Raw genomic sequence first — 18,650 nt, 5'->3', positions numbered from 1 at the left:
AGAGTTGAGTGTGTGTATATATATATATATATATATATATATATATATATATATATATATATATATATATGTATATGCCAGCTAATTTTGGATGCTTAATTTTACTCACTCATTTCATCTATTTTTTATATTTTAAATATCAAAATGAATATCTGTTCTTCTTACTGTACAGTATAATGTTGTGATGCCTAGATTCATATAGCATTTAAAACATTTGATTTTATTATATCATTATTGTTTTATGAAGTCATGTAGAATCATGCAGAATTTTAAATAGCTATTTAATAATATTTATTTTGTAAGAAATTCATACTTTTATTTAGCAATAATGCATTAAATTGATCAAAAATGATGTTGAAAAAAATATCATGGATTAAAAGCAAGGTTTCTTAAGCACCGACATCACAATATTCAAATGATTTCTGAAGGATCATATGATACTGAAGACTGGAATAATGTCTGCTGAAGAATCAGCTTTGCCATCACAAAAATAAATTACATTTTAAAATGTAATAAAAATAAGTTATTTTAATTTGTAATAATATTTCACAGTATTTACTTTTACTGTATTTCTGCAAAATATGCAGCTTTGGTGAACATGAGACTTATTTAAAAAAAATAAATAAATCTGTCACATTTTATTTTATGGTCCAATTCTCACTATTAACAAACCATTAACTACGATTTTTGCCTCAATACACTCCTAATTTGCTGCTTATTAATAGTTAGTAAGGTAGTTGTTAAGTTTAGATATTGGGTAGAATTAGGGATGTAGAATATGGTCATGCAGAATATGTGCTTTATAAGTACTAATAACCAGCCAATATGTTAATAATAGGCATGCTAATAACCACAAATTCAAGACAAAGGGTCAAAAATTGCCCCTGCACAATTAAACAATCGATTATGGCTTTCGCATTTAAAATGAAACTTGAAAATTAATGAAAAGTGTCTATTCGTGTAATTACATTTTGAATCACCCCCACGTCATCAAATGGTTTTTTTACGCAAATTTTTTTTTTTTTTTTTTTCTTCAGTGTTGAGCCCTATAACCAATCACACACGTTTCCGTTGAGCTTAAGAATGCAATGGCCAATCAGAGACGCTTAGATTAGTCTGAAACCGCACCAAACAGAGGCATTCAGATTAGTCAGCGCTGAAAACTCCAGAGTTGTTGAGTGTGTGCGCTTACTGATTGAATTCCCTCTCATGAATTTCCTCATCATAAACAACACAGGGCAGATACAATGTAAATAAAAGATTAATTTCGTAGCTTTTCTGTGATTTTTGCATAACTTGCGCTAGACAAGACTATCGTCATGGACTAACATGTTTGTCTGTGAATCCAAAGCCAGAATATATATGATGAGCCATTTCTCCAAAACGCAGACACAAAACACAATTAATATAATATATTAATAATCATTATTATAATATCAAGAGCAATAATCAGCAATAACGATTTTTGTCATAATACTGCAGCCCTATTAGCTCCTGTTTTTAAACGTATAATTTAGATACATTTTTTTTAATTTCTTAAATTAAATTAAAATTAAACAGTTCATTGTAATTGGCAACAGTTTAAAGTATTTTGATTAATTTAAGTAATTGGTTAAATGTACGTATTTGACATTAAAGACAACACAAATACAGTTATTAAGGTGGTGATAAAAATTCCAGGGGGCAAAAAATGCCCCTTAATGGAAAAGTTAATTTCTGACCTTGTTGTAAATACTATATACACTCACCGGCCACTTTATTAGGTACACCTGTTCAATTGCTTGGTAACACAAATTGCTAATCAGCCAATCACATGGCAGCAACTCAATGCATTTAGGCATCTAGATGTGGTGAAGACGACTTGCTGAAGTTCAAACCGAGCATCAGAATGGGGAAGAAAGGGGATTTAAGTGACTTTGAACGTGGAATGGTTGTTGGTGCCAGACGGGCTGGTCTGAGTATTTCAAAAACTGCTGATCTACTGGGATTTTCACGCACAACCATCTCTAGGGTTTACAGAGAATGGTCTGAAAAAGAGAAAATATCCAGTGAGCGGCAGTTGTGTGGACGAAAATGCCTTGTTGATGTCAGAGGTCAAAGGAGAATGGGCAGACTGGTAAGAGATGATAGAAAGGCAACAGTAACTCAAATAACCACTCGTTACAACCAAGGTATGCAGAATACCATCTCTGAACGCACAACACGTCGAACCCTGAAGCAGATGGGCTACAGCAGCAGAAGACCACACCGGGTGCCGCTCCTGTCAGCTAAGAACAGGAAACAGAGGCTACAATTCGCACAGGCTCACCAAAATTGGACAATAGAAGATTGGAAAAACGTTGCCTGGTCTGATGAGTCTCGATTTCTGCTGCGACATTCAGATGGTAGGGTCAGAATTTGGCGTAAAGAACATGAAAGCATGGATCCATCCTGCCTTGTCTCAACGGTTCAGGCTGGTGGTGGTGGTGTAATGGTGTGGGGGATATTTTCTTGGCACACTTTGGGCCCCTTCGTACCAATTGAGCATCGTTTAAACGCCACAGCCTACCTGAGTATTGTTGCTGACCATGTCCATCCCTTTATGACTACAGTGTACCCATCTTCTGATGGCTACTTCCAGCAGGATAATGCACCATGTCACAAAGCTCAAATCATCTCAGACTGGTTTCTTGAACATGACAATGAGTTCACTTTACTCAAATGGCCTCCACAGTCACCAGATCTCAATCCAATAGAGCACCTTTGGGATGTGGTGGAACGGGAGATTCGCATCATGGATGTGAAGCCGACAAATCTGCAGCAACTGCGTGATGCTATCATGTCAACATGGACTTAATAGTTAGTAAGGTAGTTGTTAAGTTTAGATATTGGGTAGAATTATGGATGTAGAATATGGTCATGCAGAATATGTGCTTTATAAGTACTAATAACCAGCCAATATGTTAATAATAGGCATGCTAATAAGCAACTAGTTAATAGTGAGAATTGGTCCCTATACTAAAGTGTTACCAAAAAATCTTACTGACTCCAAACATTTAAACAGTAGCGTGTTTCTATATCTGACATGCAGTCCAACCTCATTGTTTGCTATTGGTTACCTACTCATAGCTTCCTCTTCCTCTGTATTCTGCAGTCAGGTCTGATCCGGTTCTCCAGCGAGGAACTTCTCATCACTCCGCTACCGCAGCATTTGGCTTTACAACACAACTACAGCGCCCCCTCTGGACATCACCCACATGTCATCTACAAGCGATCAGCTGAGCGCAGAGTGTACGCTGATAAGACTGCCTGGTTCAGCAGTGTTAAATCAAACAACCCATATGAGAACCACCACCACCACCACCGTCACCATGACTCCCAGCATGGAAAGCTCCAGAGACAACATTTCTGCGGACGCCGCAAGCAATGTATGTAAGGGAATTTACTTTTAGCCATTTGTAGATGGAAAGTTCATTACACGCCATATACTTGTAGAATTTGTCAGTATGTGTATAAGAGTAAAGCCCTCTGAGATATTTATACTGATTCCGACAGCTAAACTGCCATGTCATTACTATCTGTTGTACTGAAAGAAATTGAATGAAAGCTTGGAAACAGCATGTGAAGTTAATGACTGTGTATTTCCTGGTCTGTCATCGCCTCTCTGGCGCTTTAATCAGGGAGCTAGCTTGGAAAGGGAAAAGCAGTTATTTTGTGGCAATTTCCAGTTTCTTTTTCATGACTTTCCGTACTTTTACCTCTCCACCTCTTCCTAACTACAGATACTCCCAAGCCTCCTACAGAGGAGCATTTTGTCATGCCTGATGAGTTTGAGCAGCAAAGCCGGGTGAAGCGCTCAGAGATTACATCAAGCAAAGAGGGTGGCCTGAACGTGGAAACTCTGGTGGTGGCAGACAGGAAGATGCTGGAGAAACATGGCAGAGACAACGTCACTACCTATGTCCTTACTGTCATGAACATGGTGAGCAGAGCTATCAGCAGCATTGTTGTTGAGAAGACACTTTGTTTCAGCATGTAACTCTTTACTTCTACCTTTACTTTTACCTATAGTAATGTGCACAGTGTTGTTGTGCTAAACAGGTCTCCAGTCTGTTCAAAGATGGAACTATTGGAAATGATATCAACATTGTTGTGGTCAGCCTCCTCCTACTTGAAAAAGATCCAGTAAGATACACACAAAAAAATACACACATACTTTCATATACTGTATATATATATATATATAACTGTCTCTTTTATGTGTCTGTATATGTAATCGGTCATGTTACTGACACAAAACTTAAATGATACAGACATCACTGAAAATAACATGAGCTGTTGATTCTGTAACCGCTCTGATGATTCAAACCAGTAACTCATCTTTTTGAACTATTCACTAAATAGAAATGGCTCACTAGAGTAATTCGATTTTGAATCGGACTACACTTGTCATGCTGGTTGTTTTTTAAATCACTAAAAACAACCAACTCATAAGAGTCATTTGTTTGTGAATAAATTGGTCATGCTGTATGTTTTTGATTCACTGCAAAAAACAGGCACAAAAGAGTAATTTGTTTGGGAATCAGAATATACAAATCACTGCATTCAGGTGCAAAGAATTGACTCATCAGAGTCATTCATTCAGGAATCAGACATGTTGTATGCTGACATTTCTTGGCATTATTTAGCAGTACAGTCTTTTAATTGCTTCACATTCAGGAGTATGTTCACTATAGCTAGTTTACTCTCATTAACGGTAAATGTAATATGTTCTATTTGATTTTCAGAAGAATCACAGTCTTTTTTTTTCTATTTCTTTCATACTTCAAAGATGCCAGATCATTCACTACTCTCTCTTCTCTCTCTCTCAACACCCCTCTGAAAACTTCATCTCTCTCGGTTTTACTGCTGCCAGCTGGGTCTGTCAGTCAACCACCACGCAGACCAATCACTCAACAACTTCTGCCAGTGGCAATCAGGACTGATTGGTAAAAACGGCAAGCGGCACGACCATGCCATACTGTTGACGGGGCTGGACATCTGCTCCTGGAAGAACGAACCATGTGACACCTTGGGTAAGGCACTTGACATTCACCTTCCAATAGCAGAAGTGGGTCATGTGTTGTGAAGTCAGTGGCTAATCGAGTTGCAGGAGGGTGAATTACACAATGCCAAGGTTAAAAAGAGCTTGTGGTTGGTGATGTGTGTCCTAGTCCGCCCTCAGGCAGAGAATTTCACCTGAATGAATCCAAGAAAGCTCAAATCCACTTTGCAGTCTGTTGGCAGCTTCTTCAGTATTTGCTGTAGAGGCGTCAGCCAAATGTAATGAATTCAGGTCTAAAGCTCCAAACCACAAGTATGCACTTCTTTGAATGTATGGCAAAGGAGAATGCACTGCTTTTAAATTGCCTCTCTATGATGTGAAACTCAAACCAAAGTTGAGGAAAAATAGCCTAAAAGTGTGTTTATGCGTAATGGGATCCTGTTTCAAAGTCTGTAGGTTTGAAAACATTGTGGTGTGTTTAGTGAAACTTAAATCATGTATTAAAGGGATAGTTCACCCAAAAATGAAAATTACCCCATGATTTACTCACCCTCAAGCCATCCTAGGTGTATACGACATTCTTCTTTCAGACGAATACAGTCGGAGTTATATTAAATAATGTCCAGGCTAATCCATGCTTTATAATGGGAGTGGATGGTAGCCCAACATTTGAAGTCCAAAAAATTGCAGCCATCCATTATAAAAGAAGTCCACACGGCTCCGGGGGGTTAATAAAGGCCTTCTGAAGCGACGAGATGCGTTTGTGTAAGAAAAATATCCATATTTAAAACTTTCTATATCTTAATCTCTAGCTTCCGCTAAGTGTCGTATGCATGTTCACAAGAGAGTGGCATCCAGCAGATGACGTAGGACGTAGGCGTAGCATAAGCTCCGGTGAGAATATGCTAGTCTCGCGAGAAAAAAGTTTTGTTTACAGCAAAGGAAAACCAGTGTCCTCTTGGCTTATATCGAAATCCTCCTAGATTTTTCTTTACAAATCCTCATTTTGTACTACTAATTAATGTCCTACGTCATCCGCTGGACGCCACTCTCTTGTAAACTATCCCTTTAATGTTTTCATTCAGACCTGTTGGATTTTAAAGTTTGAATTGCATCCTCAACATGCATCAGTATCTTCCACCCATGTTTTGCTCTTTCTGTCCTTTCTGACTTCCTGTCTGCAGGTTTCGCTCCAATAAGTGGGATGTGTAGCAAGTATCGTAGCTGCACGATTAATGAGGATACAGGGCTGGGCCTCGCTTTCACCATCGCCCACGAGTCAGGACATAAGTACGTTTACTCATGCTTTCAGGTCCCACACTATTTCAATTTGGGAAACCATATGCTGTGCAACAAGCAAACATTTTGTTTGTGTTTGCTGGTTTCCATTGTGATAAAGGGAAGTTTATGCTGTATGTTTGAGATTTTGTTTTTTAATGACATCCGTATTTTGAGTCCTTCGGTGCTTTGGCACATTCTCAACATAAACTGAAACAAAATCTATCCTGGAGAACCACCAGGCTGATAACATGTTGTGGGATTTGTCATTCTCAGCGGTTCAAACATTTTGGTCAAATGAAATGGACACGTGCCTCCAATGTGCACAGTGTTTAGGGCAAAATCTTCACTGGCCAACAGTCGTTAATCACTCATTTATTGAGGAGTGGTCATTTATAAACACATGGCACATCTTGCAAACACTGCTTATGTCTGAATTTTGTGACTATAGTGCACATGTTTATTTTGATGCATTCATTAGTCTGATTGCCACAGGGCTGTTGAAAGTAAACATCTAAATGTGTGAATCATGTGACTTATTCAGTAGAGTAGAGATTATCGAAGGGTTTTGTGGGATGAAAGAGCTTTCAGTTGTAGAGGTAAAGTCCCACCAGACTCATGGAGTGGTTTCTGTCCTTAGGTTGTGCATTAGGGTAAAACTCACAATCTCCTTCTCTCCCTCTTTTGCTCCCTCCATTTTTTTGCCCCAGTTTTGGAATGATCCATGACGGAGAGGGGAATCCCTGCCGGAAGACTGAAGGGAACATAATGTCTCCCACATTGGCTGGGAATAATGGTGTTTTCTCATGGTCTGCCTGTAGTCGGCAATACTTGAACCGATTTCTAGGGTAAACTTTCACTTTACTCCACAGAAAAAGTGTTTTTTTAGAAATGTATGTATTTTTACATTTTTATTGTAATATTACATTTTCTATATACTATAATATGTATTATATATAATTTTAATATATATGTTACATATATTTTTTGTTTATATATATATATATATATATATATATATATTGTGTTTATAGATAAATATGCAATATGTTGAAATGTATAATATGGTATGGTTTTTATGTCTGTTTCTGTGCTCATCTTTCTTTGCATGCATTTGTGTTCACAGTACAGCTCAGGCTTCATGTCTAGTGGATGAACCTAAGCAGATAGGCCAGTACAAGTACCCTGAGCAGCTTCCAGGTCAGCTGTATGATGCTGATATACAGTGCAAATGGCAGTTTGGCTCGAAAGCAAAACTGTGCAGCCTGGACTTTGTAAAGGTAACTCATAGTGTATAAAATATGCTATTAGGCATCTCTTCATAGTTGGAGTGCTTCAGTGGATCTTTATGCTAAATTAGTTTGAACACATGTTAGAAACGTCCAACAACTCTTGTTAAACAATTCAGTTTCAATCAATCCTTTTGACAAAACACAATGCCACAATATAATTCACAGAGATTGAGTTCATTTAGGGTCACAGATATTTAAATGTGCTTCAACCTGTAATGTTTGTGTGCGGAGACGTCATGGTCAACACAAACACACATCTGAGCTTTGGAAAGAAAACAGTCCACTGAGAGGAAACCCATTGCCTCAAAATCTACTCTTAAGTCTTCATTCACAGTCCATGGACAAAGATGGACAGGGCCCCCTCTGGCATCTGCTGTAGCCTTTAGCGTCTAATGCACACATTGATATGCAAATAGTTGTGCTTGGGAAATGAACATTGCGAGAGTCTATCTGTGGGATTAGCTCTCATGCTATGGACTTTCTCTTTGAGAGATCCTTGTTGCTTTTGTGCACTTCGGAGACCTTCTACGTGTTCTGAAAAAGTCTTAAACATCAACCTTGATGGAAGGCAGCTGTACATCTTAATTAAGAACGATTGTAGATTTTCTGTTCCCCCAAGCCATCCTGTCCTTGTCACAAAGTCGTTGAGATGCAATTAGCCGTGGGAGCTAGCAGTGTTAGCTACCCAATGATCCAGAGTCCAGTGTTGCTAGCTTTTGTAAACCATGTCTCTCTCTCACTGTCTGCCAGATGCAATCGGGCCGTCGGCCAGCAGTGGCCGGTCTCCCAACCCCTCATCACCCATTATTATCGTTGCATTGTGGGAAGAAACAAAATGCAACGATAATAGCATGTTTCTTTTGGGCAGCACAGTGATTGATTTTGACAGGCTTTTTTATTTGTTGGGAAAGTTGATTGGCCGTTGCTGTAGAAACAAGAGGTCGGCGTGGTGAGGTGCAAGCCAAGGAGGTTGAAGGGTTCCCAGTGGGTGTAGGCCCATTTTTGACTGTGCTCTCTGTGTGTTCGTGCCCACCAGGACATCTGTAAATCATTGTGGTGCCACAGAACAGGACACCGGTGTGAGACCAAGTTCATGCCTGCTGCCGAGGGCACCATCTGCGGACCAGACATGGTGAGTGAGTGCTTGTCTGTTCACCATTTCTCTGTCTGAACTCACTAAACCACCATTAAGGAGGAACACGAACTGACCAGTCTCTCTCGCCGTTTTTCTTCATGCACACCTGCAGTATTGTTCTCTGCTTTGTGTAAATGTTCCATAAGGACGGTTGGTCCTTTCCACTTGTTGATGGGGATGAGAGGTGCTGATGTGTGGGACTGTGTGGCTTGACTGGACCGAGTCCTGCTCTCCAGGTGTAATTCTGGGCCCCATCCCAAACCAGCAGGCTCAAGATCTTCTCGGCAGATATACTCTCTCCTTTACTTTACTTTTCCTCTCATACCGTCTCTTCTCTTTGACATAAAAAAATGAGTTTGTCAGATAGTAGTCTGCTATCTCCTCATCTACCACACAAACACTAATTTTGGTGGCTGTTTTGAATTTAAACACATTTCTATGCGTGTAAAAAATGAGTAATTATGAGACAGTGAGATATGAGCCAAGTCTAACATAAGAAGTAAAGCCACACTATGAGATAAGAAGTTGGAGCTGTGAAATAATATAAAATAATAATTACAAGAAATAGTCGCAAGATTGTGAGATATAATATAACATTGTGAGATATAAGTTTGTAATTGCAAGATATAAAGTCACAATGTGAGAAATAAAGAGAAAAAAAAAACAGACTTTCATACATTACTGACCAGTGTAAGATGTTTATTCTTTTTCTATTTCCATAATGCAGTGGTGCCGGAGAGGACAGTGTGTCAAATTTGGTGATCATGGTCCTACAGCAGTGCATGGCCAGTGGTCGGGCTGGTCCGAGTGGTCTGACTGTTCACGCACCTGTGGTGGAGGGGTCATGTACAGAGAGCGGTCCTGCAACAGCCCCAGGTAACCAAAAACTCAAAGATATCAGACACTGTGCTTCAGACTCATTCATGTTAAGATACTGACGCATTATAAATTTTTTTTGAATGAACCATCTATTATGCATTTGAAGAATATGGTTAAATTCAGTTTGTGTTTGTGTAAGAGAGGAAATCCAGATGAATATGTCGTCTGATTGCAAAATGACATTATTTTAATATTGTGCCCTGACCGGTTGTTAATGCTAATTAAAATTATCACTGCAGTAAAATGTTAATGGCACTTTTTCATTGCCATGAATGGTAGATTAGCTGTGAATGGGGGAAGCACATGTGTTTCCAGACCAACTGACCTACTGCAACTCCTAGATTACCCCCGAACTTTCAGTTTTACAAATGAAGACGTCCCCAAAGGGAGGTTTTTGGAGATTTTGTCAGGTTTAGCTCACTTTTGGGTACAAATTTGTCCCCAAAATATGGTTAAGTAGGTACACACACACACACACACACACACACACATATATATACACACATATACACATACATACATATACACATTCATACATATAAGTGTCTGCCAAATAGTAGATGGAGTATTTGTGCGTTTAGGTTCAGGTGCTTCCTCTCTGTATGCGGTGTCAGGTTTATTTGAGATTGGGTTTCTATAGACCACAGGTGGCTCTACATGTGGTTTGGTCAAGCTTATGGAGCATGGAATTGTGCTTCATCAACATTTGGCTGTCTAGAGCATCTTAACATATTTCTGTTGGAATAGGAAATATGTATAATGCCTTAGACAGCCAGACCAACATGTCTGACATGAACAGTTCCAGTAAAGAAAGAGAGAAAGCAAGAAAGAAACTATTCAAAGTGATGTGAGTTGAGGAGGAGAACTTCATTAATGCCCTGGAAATACCCAGCCCAAAAATCAGTGTGTTTGTTAAATTGGGAACATATGAAATATTAAATTGGGCACATGTGATCTATATTATCCATTGTGATCTCATACAAAGTGTTTAGGTAGATTTAAAGATTAGGTTGATTTAAAGATCCTTTACAGATGCACAACATTTGGAGAGATCCTGCTAAATGATTTTGGAAGCACATTGCTAGAAAAGAAAAGGCATTTCCCACTCTTATTGCAAGAAAGCTGTTTTCTTTTTTGTCCTGATTTAGTTGGTCTATATTAGTTCAATGGCGTCTGATCCACTGACAGAGGCTTAGGGTGCTGCAGCTGGGCTTGCTTTTAAGGCATAATTTGCACTATAATCTGATACGTTTGTGGAGGTATTAGCCTACATTTTCTCTGTTTTTGCTATCAAAGTCACCCCCCCTTCATGGTTCAGTAAAAATAAGACATGCTTTTCACACTGCAGTCAAGTGTGCTATGATCATTCTAACTGACTTCTCTTCTCACTGAGCGGCTGTTTACACATACAGTATTTATGAGGTGCAAACCATGAACATCTGCCTGCATTCTGCATGAAAAGCAGAGTTCATGTTGATCAGAACATTTGATCTGTATCATTTCACTCGGAAATGTTTCAAAAGAGGCATTTTGATGGACAATCTTCCCTTACGGCTCTCAGACAGCACCTGCAGTGGAATAGGTGTTGGTATGTCTTCTGTTTGTGGTGGTGATGTTCAAGGGGAATCCCCATTCTCATCACTTCAGTATAAGGTCCTCAGGAGACAGCTGTTGAAGCCAGCAGCATAAGATGTCATCTCACTCAAACAGCATTTATCAATAAATATGATCTGATAAATGTGCTCCCTTGACTTTATCCATACTCAGCTGGCAGATTTACAGGTACAAGTGTCTTTGATATGAATGTTTGAAAAAGACATCTGGCAACAGCGTAGTGGAGATGGTTGTTGATGGGATTGCCTTTTTGAAGTTTGTTTACTGTATAGGATACAGTGTTAACTAAGAGAACATGGGTAGCATTAATGCACCATTACCAGAGGCCAAAGTTGAAAGAGTAGGATGCATGTACAATCACCCTCAGGGCTTCGGAAAGCCCCTAACAAACAAACGATTAAATTTCATTGCATCATTGTTTGGTTTTGTTTATTTATATGTAGAGGGCTCTGTTTTAATGACTTGACTTTAAAGTGGATATCTAATGGCTAACAGTGTGGGCATAATGAGGGTTTGATTAAAGATGGGGGTCTTAGAGATGGGAGATGTATTGAGAGAGTGAGGTAGAGAAGGATGTGGGCCTAGGTGGGGGGTTTTGGGGAGATTCAGGCAAGCAGACAGACAGGGAGACCCTGTTTCCTCTGACGTTTGCACTTAGTACTGCTGTTCTGAGATTTAACATTCCCCAGCTAGGAAACTAGTGCTACAAAGTCTTGTCGACAAAGAGAAAAAGAGAATAATGCTCCCCTTTGCCAACAACTCTTGTGTGAAGTTTGGCATGTAGCACAAAATTGATTTGGGCACAGTTATTTCAACGTATAATCAGAAAACATGCACTTGGCGTTCTCCCTCGCCTCTCCTCTATCAATATCTCTCTGTGCTTTGTGTGTTTTTGTAAGTGCTCTACCATATGGGCCCATAGTACACTGTCACTAAAGCTCTAATAGGATCAGCCTGAAAACCTGCTCCAAAAACAAAAGCAGACGTGCACAAACAGCCCTCTGACAGCACTGTTAGACTATTGCTGATCTCACTGACTTCTCCTGAAAAGTGAGGCATAATTTTCCAATGCAGTATGTTTATACGCACCCATAGATCAAGGGTTCCCAGAGTTTTTCACACCAGGATCCACCTAGAGAAGTATAATCTCGTTGAGACCCACCAAAAACTTTTTAGCAAAAAAAAAAAAAAAAAAGAAAAAATGTTTGAATTGAAGTAATTGCCTATATAATTACCACACAACTTCAAAGTCACCAGCAAGTTTCCAACAAATCTTTTGATCTTTACTTCAGATTTACAAGCTGTAATCTTTTAGTTAGCGTAGTTTGTTAGGACCCGAGTATAAACACAATGAGGCTGTAAAAGTGCACTAGTGAGTAGATGAGTTTACTTGTTCTGCGTGACAACCTCTGTAGTCCTATTTAGCCACTTGTTAGCTACAGCCTTTTTTCAAGACACATAGAAGCTTAAAAAAATAACGAGTGGGGTTTTAATTGTTTTTCATGTTGTAAAATACGATGTAAAAATATGCTGAACTTGTGTTAACCACTGACCCTATTTCTGGCATTTAACCAAAAACCCATTGACTTTCACAGAATGGAACCAGAAGTTCAAACATGCTAGAATTTGCAGTTCAGTAAGTGAATCATATGTTGATTCAGTAGCCACTCTAATGGATTTGGTGAATTAAATCAATAAAGGTTTATCAAACCGGCAACTCAGGGTTCTTTTTAAAACAATTCAATAAAATAATCAACTCTAGAGTCTTTTGTTCAATTGGTCGCTCTGTATGTTTGCGTGCATCAGAACCCACCACCATTCTAGTCACCCACTTATTCCCACTCTGCAACCCACCGGCAGGTCAAGACCCACAGTTTGAAAACGGCTGTTCTAGACAATAGAATTATGTTGTCAGTTTTCAAAAGAAAAGTAACTTGTATATCTCACTATGTGTGTTTTCCCAATGCTTTCTCTGTTTGATCACTCACTGTACATGCATAAAGATGATGAGTGATTTTTAAGAGCACGTAGAAGGCTCATCTGTCCTCCCTGTGAGCGATTTTCTAACCTCAAGTGTGAACATGCAATAAAAAGCTAAAGGCCAGAGACTAAAAGAACAGGCACACACACACACACACATTGACAGGCCCATGGCGCAGTCCTTTGCTTTGAGGTCAAGCTACAAGAGGGTACCCAAGAGTCTTCCACTTTAAAACATGCAGCCATGCCGCAAGCATGCGTCCGCTCTCACAGCCTCAGTTACAGGAGCTGCTGGACCGCTTTTCCCTCAGGAAAGATGGTGACTGTCTGCTTCATGTGGCACTTGGAGGCATTCCTGTGGCATTGGGAGGAGGCTACCACTCTTCTCCAGCCTCAAGCTGCCTCAGCAAGACAGGGTGACAGTTCGAACACATTGTTCAGAGCCTGAGGGCTGACCATTTATGATATCCAGCCTTGCTTGCAAGAGTTGGCCATTACAGATTTCAGAGAAGTAAAGATGACTGAATGAAATTCCATGTTTGTCCAAGAAGGGTTATGTTAGTTTGGTGGTTGTTTTTTGCTAGATCAGCCAGAAAAATCCTATCACTGTTTATCAAGGTCAGCTTGTTGGTTAACTAGTTAAGAAAACATGGTAGGGACCATCCAAAACAAACCATTTTCAACTAGGTTTCCTATTTGACTGCAAGCAAGTCGACTCAGATAACACAATGTGTAAGGTACATCAGCACAGCTGTGTGCTGTCTTATTCTCGTTGACGTTTATTATTCAAAAATCATAGCTGTTGAAAACACAGGCGAGTCCAAGTCATGAATGGAATTGTATTCAAAGCACTTAATATCTTTTACAGCTGTCAGTTGGGATGTGATTCAGTCAGACACATCACCGATAATGCACAAAGACATTCCCTTAGTGCAGATGCTAATGCACATCATATGAAATGCATCTCACCAGCCTCTCTTCCAAAAAGTACTGAATGACTGTCATTTCTCTCGCATGTTGAATGCTTGCTGAGGCACATCTGTTTCTTCTTTTCTTCTTGCTCTCTCTCCTTGCTTCCATGTTCACTTGTGCTAATTGCTGGTTGTTTCACCCAAGCCCACAGCACAACGGCAAGTTCTGCCAAGGCCCCGGTCGACTGTACCAGCTGTGTAACACCAAGCGATGCCAGCCCAATGAAGTGGACTTCAGAGCTCAGCAGTGTGCCGAGTACAACAGCAAACCCTTCAGGGGATGGTACTACAAATGGAAGCCATACACCAAAGTGGAAGGTATGGGAGATATTTGGGCCTTAATGCATTCATTACGAACAAAAGCAAATGTCTCATTAACAGTTTGAAGAGAGCACAGTAAACCTCTGCTGGGTTCAAAATCCCCATGCGTCTTCAATTACTGGACGAGCGAGACTCACACTTAAAAAAAAAAAAGAATGTATAATAAATGTATGAGTTCAATCACATTTTAAATTAAATTAATCTAATCTAATATATAATATAATATAATATAATATAATATAATAATGTACATTACCATTCAAATGTTTGGGGGCTGTAAGATTTTTTAAAAATGTTTTTGAAAAACAAAGAAGATATACTCTCTATACTCACCAAGGCAGCATTTATTTAATCAAAAATACAATAAAACAGTAATATTGTTAAATATTACATTTAAAATAGCAGCCATTACTCCAGTCTTCAGTGTCACATGATCCTTCGGAAATCATTCTAATATGCTGATTTGGTGATCAAGAAACATTTCGTATTATCCATGTTGAAAACAGTTGTGCTGCTTAATATTTTTGTGGAAACGGGATACATTTTTTTTTCAGGATTCTTTGATGAATGGAACACTAAAAAGAACAGCATTCATTTGGAATTTAAAAAAATATATATTAAAAAATATAATAATAAACTTTTGAACGGTATATGCTCCCTTGTCTGACATAACTAACAACAAACTTCTAAAGAACATTCATCTCAGACCTTGCCTGCTTAGTTTTTAATGTTTGATATCTGAGTCAGCAAGAACAGGTGTGTTTTTAAATAGTAATCATTCTCATTTGTTTCTGACAGTATGTATTGAGATTGTTACATAGGACAAATATATTCCATCCAAGCGATTCATCTCACCTAATGTGTGTTGACTAAGCTGTGCATGGATTTGGACTGGAAACATGTATCCACTCGTTCTGTGAGAGCAGTGCACTGATCAATCTTGTAGGCAGGTTTGGACCTGAATAGGACCCTGTTTGTGTATTTGGGCTTTCTTATGAGTTAGTGGACTGGGAGTGAAAAAGGGAAAGGATAGGAACAATTGGGTACTGTCCTGTAAGATTTTTTAAAACTAATGAGAAAGACCTGAGAGGAGATTCTGAGCTGTCTCCTGCTAGAAAGTCCTCGTCAGTGTATCCAGGGGTTTCAGTGGGGTGAATGGAGCTCAGTGCTCAAATCAGTAGGTTGTGTGTTTCAGTGGCTAGTACAGGTGTTAGGAAACACTTACCCCTATTTGACTGGGATTTTGGAGCTAGATCAAATTGGATAAACCACTGACATGTCCTGTTGTTAAGTTCCACTTGGCCTCCTCTTTACTTTTAGGTGCATTATTCAGAATTAAGCTTTTATTGTTCGGTTTACTGTTGTTTAGCTTTCCTTTCAGCTACAGCTGTAAGTCTGTAACAACATCATTTGTTTTCCTTTGAAGTATAAGCACAATAATTATGATCTAATATGTTCCAAAAAAATCTAACAGTTCATACTGAGCAGCTATATCGGATGAGCCTGGATCTGTGTGTGAATGCAGATGCATCTCTGATAGGTCCATATTTCAATTGCATTGTGTCTGTTAGGAATAAATTATGCATGAAGTAATTTATGACGTAATTGAATTTAATAAAAAAAAATGAATTTTATTTTTTATGCATATGTTGTATTTTTTGTGCATATGTTCCATAGAATTGTTTTCCATACATACAAGTCCACCTGCATTTTGTCTGAAAGATGTTCACAGGATCATTGCTCCATATGTCTTCATGCATGAAACTTAATAGCAGCGCACTGAGAGGACCAGAACACCGCTTCAGAAGATCTAACATAAAATCACTCTGAAGCTATAAGATCTAATGACCCCATTCATCTCCTATCTAGAAGAGGACATCTGTAAGCTGTACTGCATTGCTGAGGATTTTGATTTTTTCTTCGCTATGTCCAGCAAAGTCAAAGATGGGACGTCTTGCTCTGACTACAAAGGAGGCGTGTGCATTGATGGGATATGCGAGGTACGTGAGGAGGTGATGATTCTGAGAAGGTCATCACATTTACCACGGATTTTACAATGTTTTTTTGTGTGAGAATTGCTTGATGTATGCCCAGTTGGCTAAACTGTGTGTGTCAGTTTGAAAATTTCATTTTAAGAACTTTTCCTGTGCAGCCGGTGGGCTGTGACCAGGTGTTGGGATCAAAGGCTGCTTTGGATGCCTGTGGAGTTTGTAAAGGAGACAACTCCACCTGCAAGTTCTACAGTGGCCAGCACACCCTCCAGCACAGAGCCAACGGTAAGGTGCTTGTAGAGCATGTTCCTTTCATACCTTCTGATCTTCTCTGACAAATCCATATTTTGAAGAGAGTCACAGGCTTCAAGAGAAAGAAACAAGGAGTAAATCATGATAAAATAGAAAAATGTCTAAAGCAATGGTTCTCACCTGAGGTGGTTCTTAATTTTATCAGTGTTGAAAACAGTTTTGCTGCTTAATATTTTAATGAAAACCGTGCTAAATTTTGAATTTAGAGTTCAATTTATTTTAACTTAATTTAATTTTTTTAATTGAAATATTTTGTAACAGTACTGACCCCAAACTTTTGAATCTTTCACAAATCTGCATTTTTTGGGGGGATTGAACACTGGAGGTAATTAGGTGGTATTTGATTTGATCAAAATAGTTTGGAACTAGCGGTCTTTAATAAAATATAATAAAAGATCACAGAGAGTGAAATAAGAGAAGAAAAAATCCTTGCTGTATGAGCAAGTCTTTCACTTTATAGCTCCTCTCCTCAGACTTAACAGAAAACTTCAATGTATTTTTTAGAGCACTTACACAGCAAGAGCTCTGCAGTCTGGCACCTCATTGCTCTCCTCCGAGTGAAGGAGGTGATAATGCATCAACTCAAAGATGCCTGTTCCCTCTGGCCTTTACAAATGCAGAAACTGCAAAGGTGAGCAGACATGGCAAACCTATTTTCTCTTTTTTTCCTTCTCTTCAGAATATTACCCCGTTGTGACGGTTCCTGCTGGAGCGAGGAGCATCAGGGTACAGGAGATGGAGATCTCCACCAGCTACCTGGCTGTCCGCAGCCTGAAGCGTGGCACCTACTACCTGACGGGGGACTGGACGGTGGACTGGCCTGGCAAATTCCAGTTTGCAGGCACTACGTTCAACTATCAGCGCTCTTTCAACCGGCCTGAGATCTTGTACGCCACAGGCCCCACTAATGAGACCCTGCTCTTTGAAGTAAGTCACCCCTGTCCCCGTCCAGCCTGACACCTGTTAGCGAATTAGCCATGACAGGGTCTTGGCAAGAGTGCCGTGGCCATTCTGTCAGATGAAAACAAGGCTGAGGGACAGTGGGTGAGCGAGAGAGATGAGAAACAAATGAGGGAAAGATAGAGAGAGAGAGAGAAGAGAAGGGACACAAATGAGTCGAACGGGCAGACTAACGCCTCTGTTTGGGATTAATTGCAGGCCAGAGCCGACGTGGTCATTGCGACTTTCATCTTCAGTATGTGGAGATTCGAGATCAAACAGTGCGACAATGTGAATGGCACTATGCTTTGAACTCGCTGCACTGTGTGTTGTGCTAATGGGCAGCACAGGGCACCGCTTACATGAAGGGTGATGAGTATGGGTTCAGATGTTCCTTTGAGGTTAAGTCATAGTAAGGGCGCTTCATATATCACAAATCCGATGCAGGGATAAGAGAGATAATTCGATTTCAGAAGGATCATTTAAACCTTTTATTGCCATTGTGTTGTACTGCAGTAGATCCGTTCTGAGGGCTGATATGTAATGTTAAGTTTGCTATTGGAAAGAGAATTTGCTAATCCACGATGCAGCATTATTTCTATATTGCAGTTAGAAATAGATGTGTTGCCTCCAGGCCAAGAAAAAACATAAGAAAACAACTTTTATGTCAAAAGCTCAGGAAAACAGCTTTTTGCTTACATTGAAGTAAGGGAAAATTAATAAGATCTTGAGATCATTTTATGTCAAGCTCACAATAAATTTAGTCAAGATTTTAAATAGATGTTATGTCTATGTTATGTCAAAATCTAGAGAACCTTAAGTTTTGATTGTGACAACACAAGACTAAACTGAAGAATAATGCTGTAGCATCAAACAATTCAATATTAATGCTGCTGCAATCTGTATTGTAACCAT

The 18,650-nt window shown here is 39.3% G+C and overlaps 1 protein-coding gene across 1 annotated transcript in view; it reads left to right on the top strand.

Annotated features, from left to right (window-relative positions):
• LOC107751509 (A disintegrin and metalloproteinase with thrombospondin motifs 18-like) overlaps nucleotides 1–18,650 on the top strand; it is a 52,763-nt gene that overhangs the window by 18,376 nt on the left and 15,737 nt on the right. Inside the window, exons 4-16 of the mRNA XM_016567251.1 lie at nucleotides 3,134–3,407; nucleotides 3,762–3,961; nucleotides 4,081–4,164; nucleotides 4,895–5,054; nucleotides 6,208–6,313; nucleotides 7,012–7,149; nucleotides 7,428–7,581; nucleotides 8,630–8,725; nucleotides 9,456–9,604; nucleotides 14,318–14,490; nucleotides 16,363–16,493; nucleotides 16,646–16,769; nucleotides 17,476–17,723. Of these exons, the coding sequence (XP_016422737.1) occupies nucleotides 3,134–3,407; nucleotides 3,762–3,961; nucleotides 4,081–4,164; nucleotides 4,895–5,054; nucleotides 6,208–6,313; nucleotides 7,012–7,149; nucleotides 7,428–7,581; nucleotides 8,630–8,725; nucleotides 9,456–9,604; nucleotides 14,318–14,490; nucleotides 16,363–16,493; nucleotides 16,646–16,769; nucleotides 17,476–17,723 (2,037 nt within the window). The remainder of the gene's footprint in view (nucleotides 1–3,133; nucleotides 3,408–3,761; nucleotides 3,962–4,080; nucleotides 4,165–4,894; nucleotides 5,055–6,207; nucleotides 6,314–7,011; nucleotides 7,150–7,427; nucleotides 7,582–8,629; nucleotides 8,726–9,455; nucleotides 9,605–14,317; nucleotides 14,491–16,362; nucleotides 16,494–16,645; nucleotides 16,770–17,475; nucleotides 17,724–18,650) is intronic.

This window comes from Sinocyclocheilus rhinocerous, unplaced genomic scaffold, assembly GCF_001515625.1.
Source record: "Sinocyclocheilus rhinocerous isolate Xijiao unplaced genomic scaffold, SAMN03320098_v1.1 scaffold1443, whole genome shotgun sequence".
Taxonomy (NCBI): Eukaryota; Metazoa; Chordata; class Actinopteri; order Cypriniformes; family Cyprinidae; genus Sinocyclocheilus; species Sinocyclocheilus rhinocerous.
This window is presented reverse-complemented; position numbering and strand designations above follow the sequence as displayed.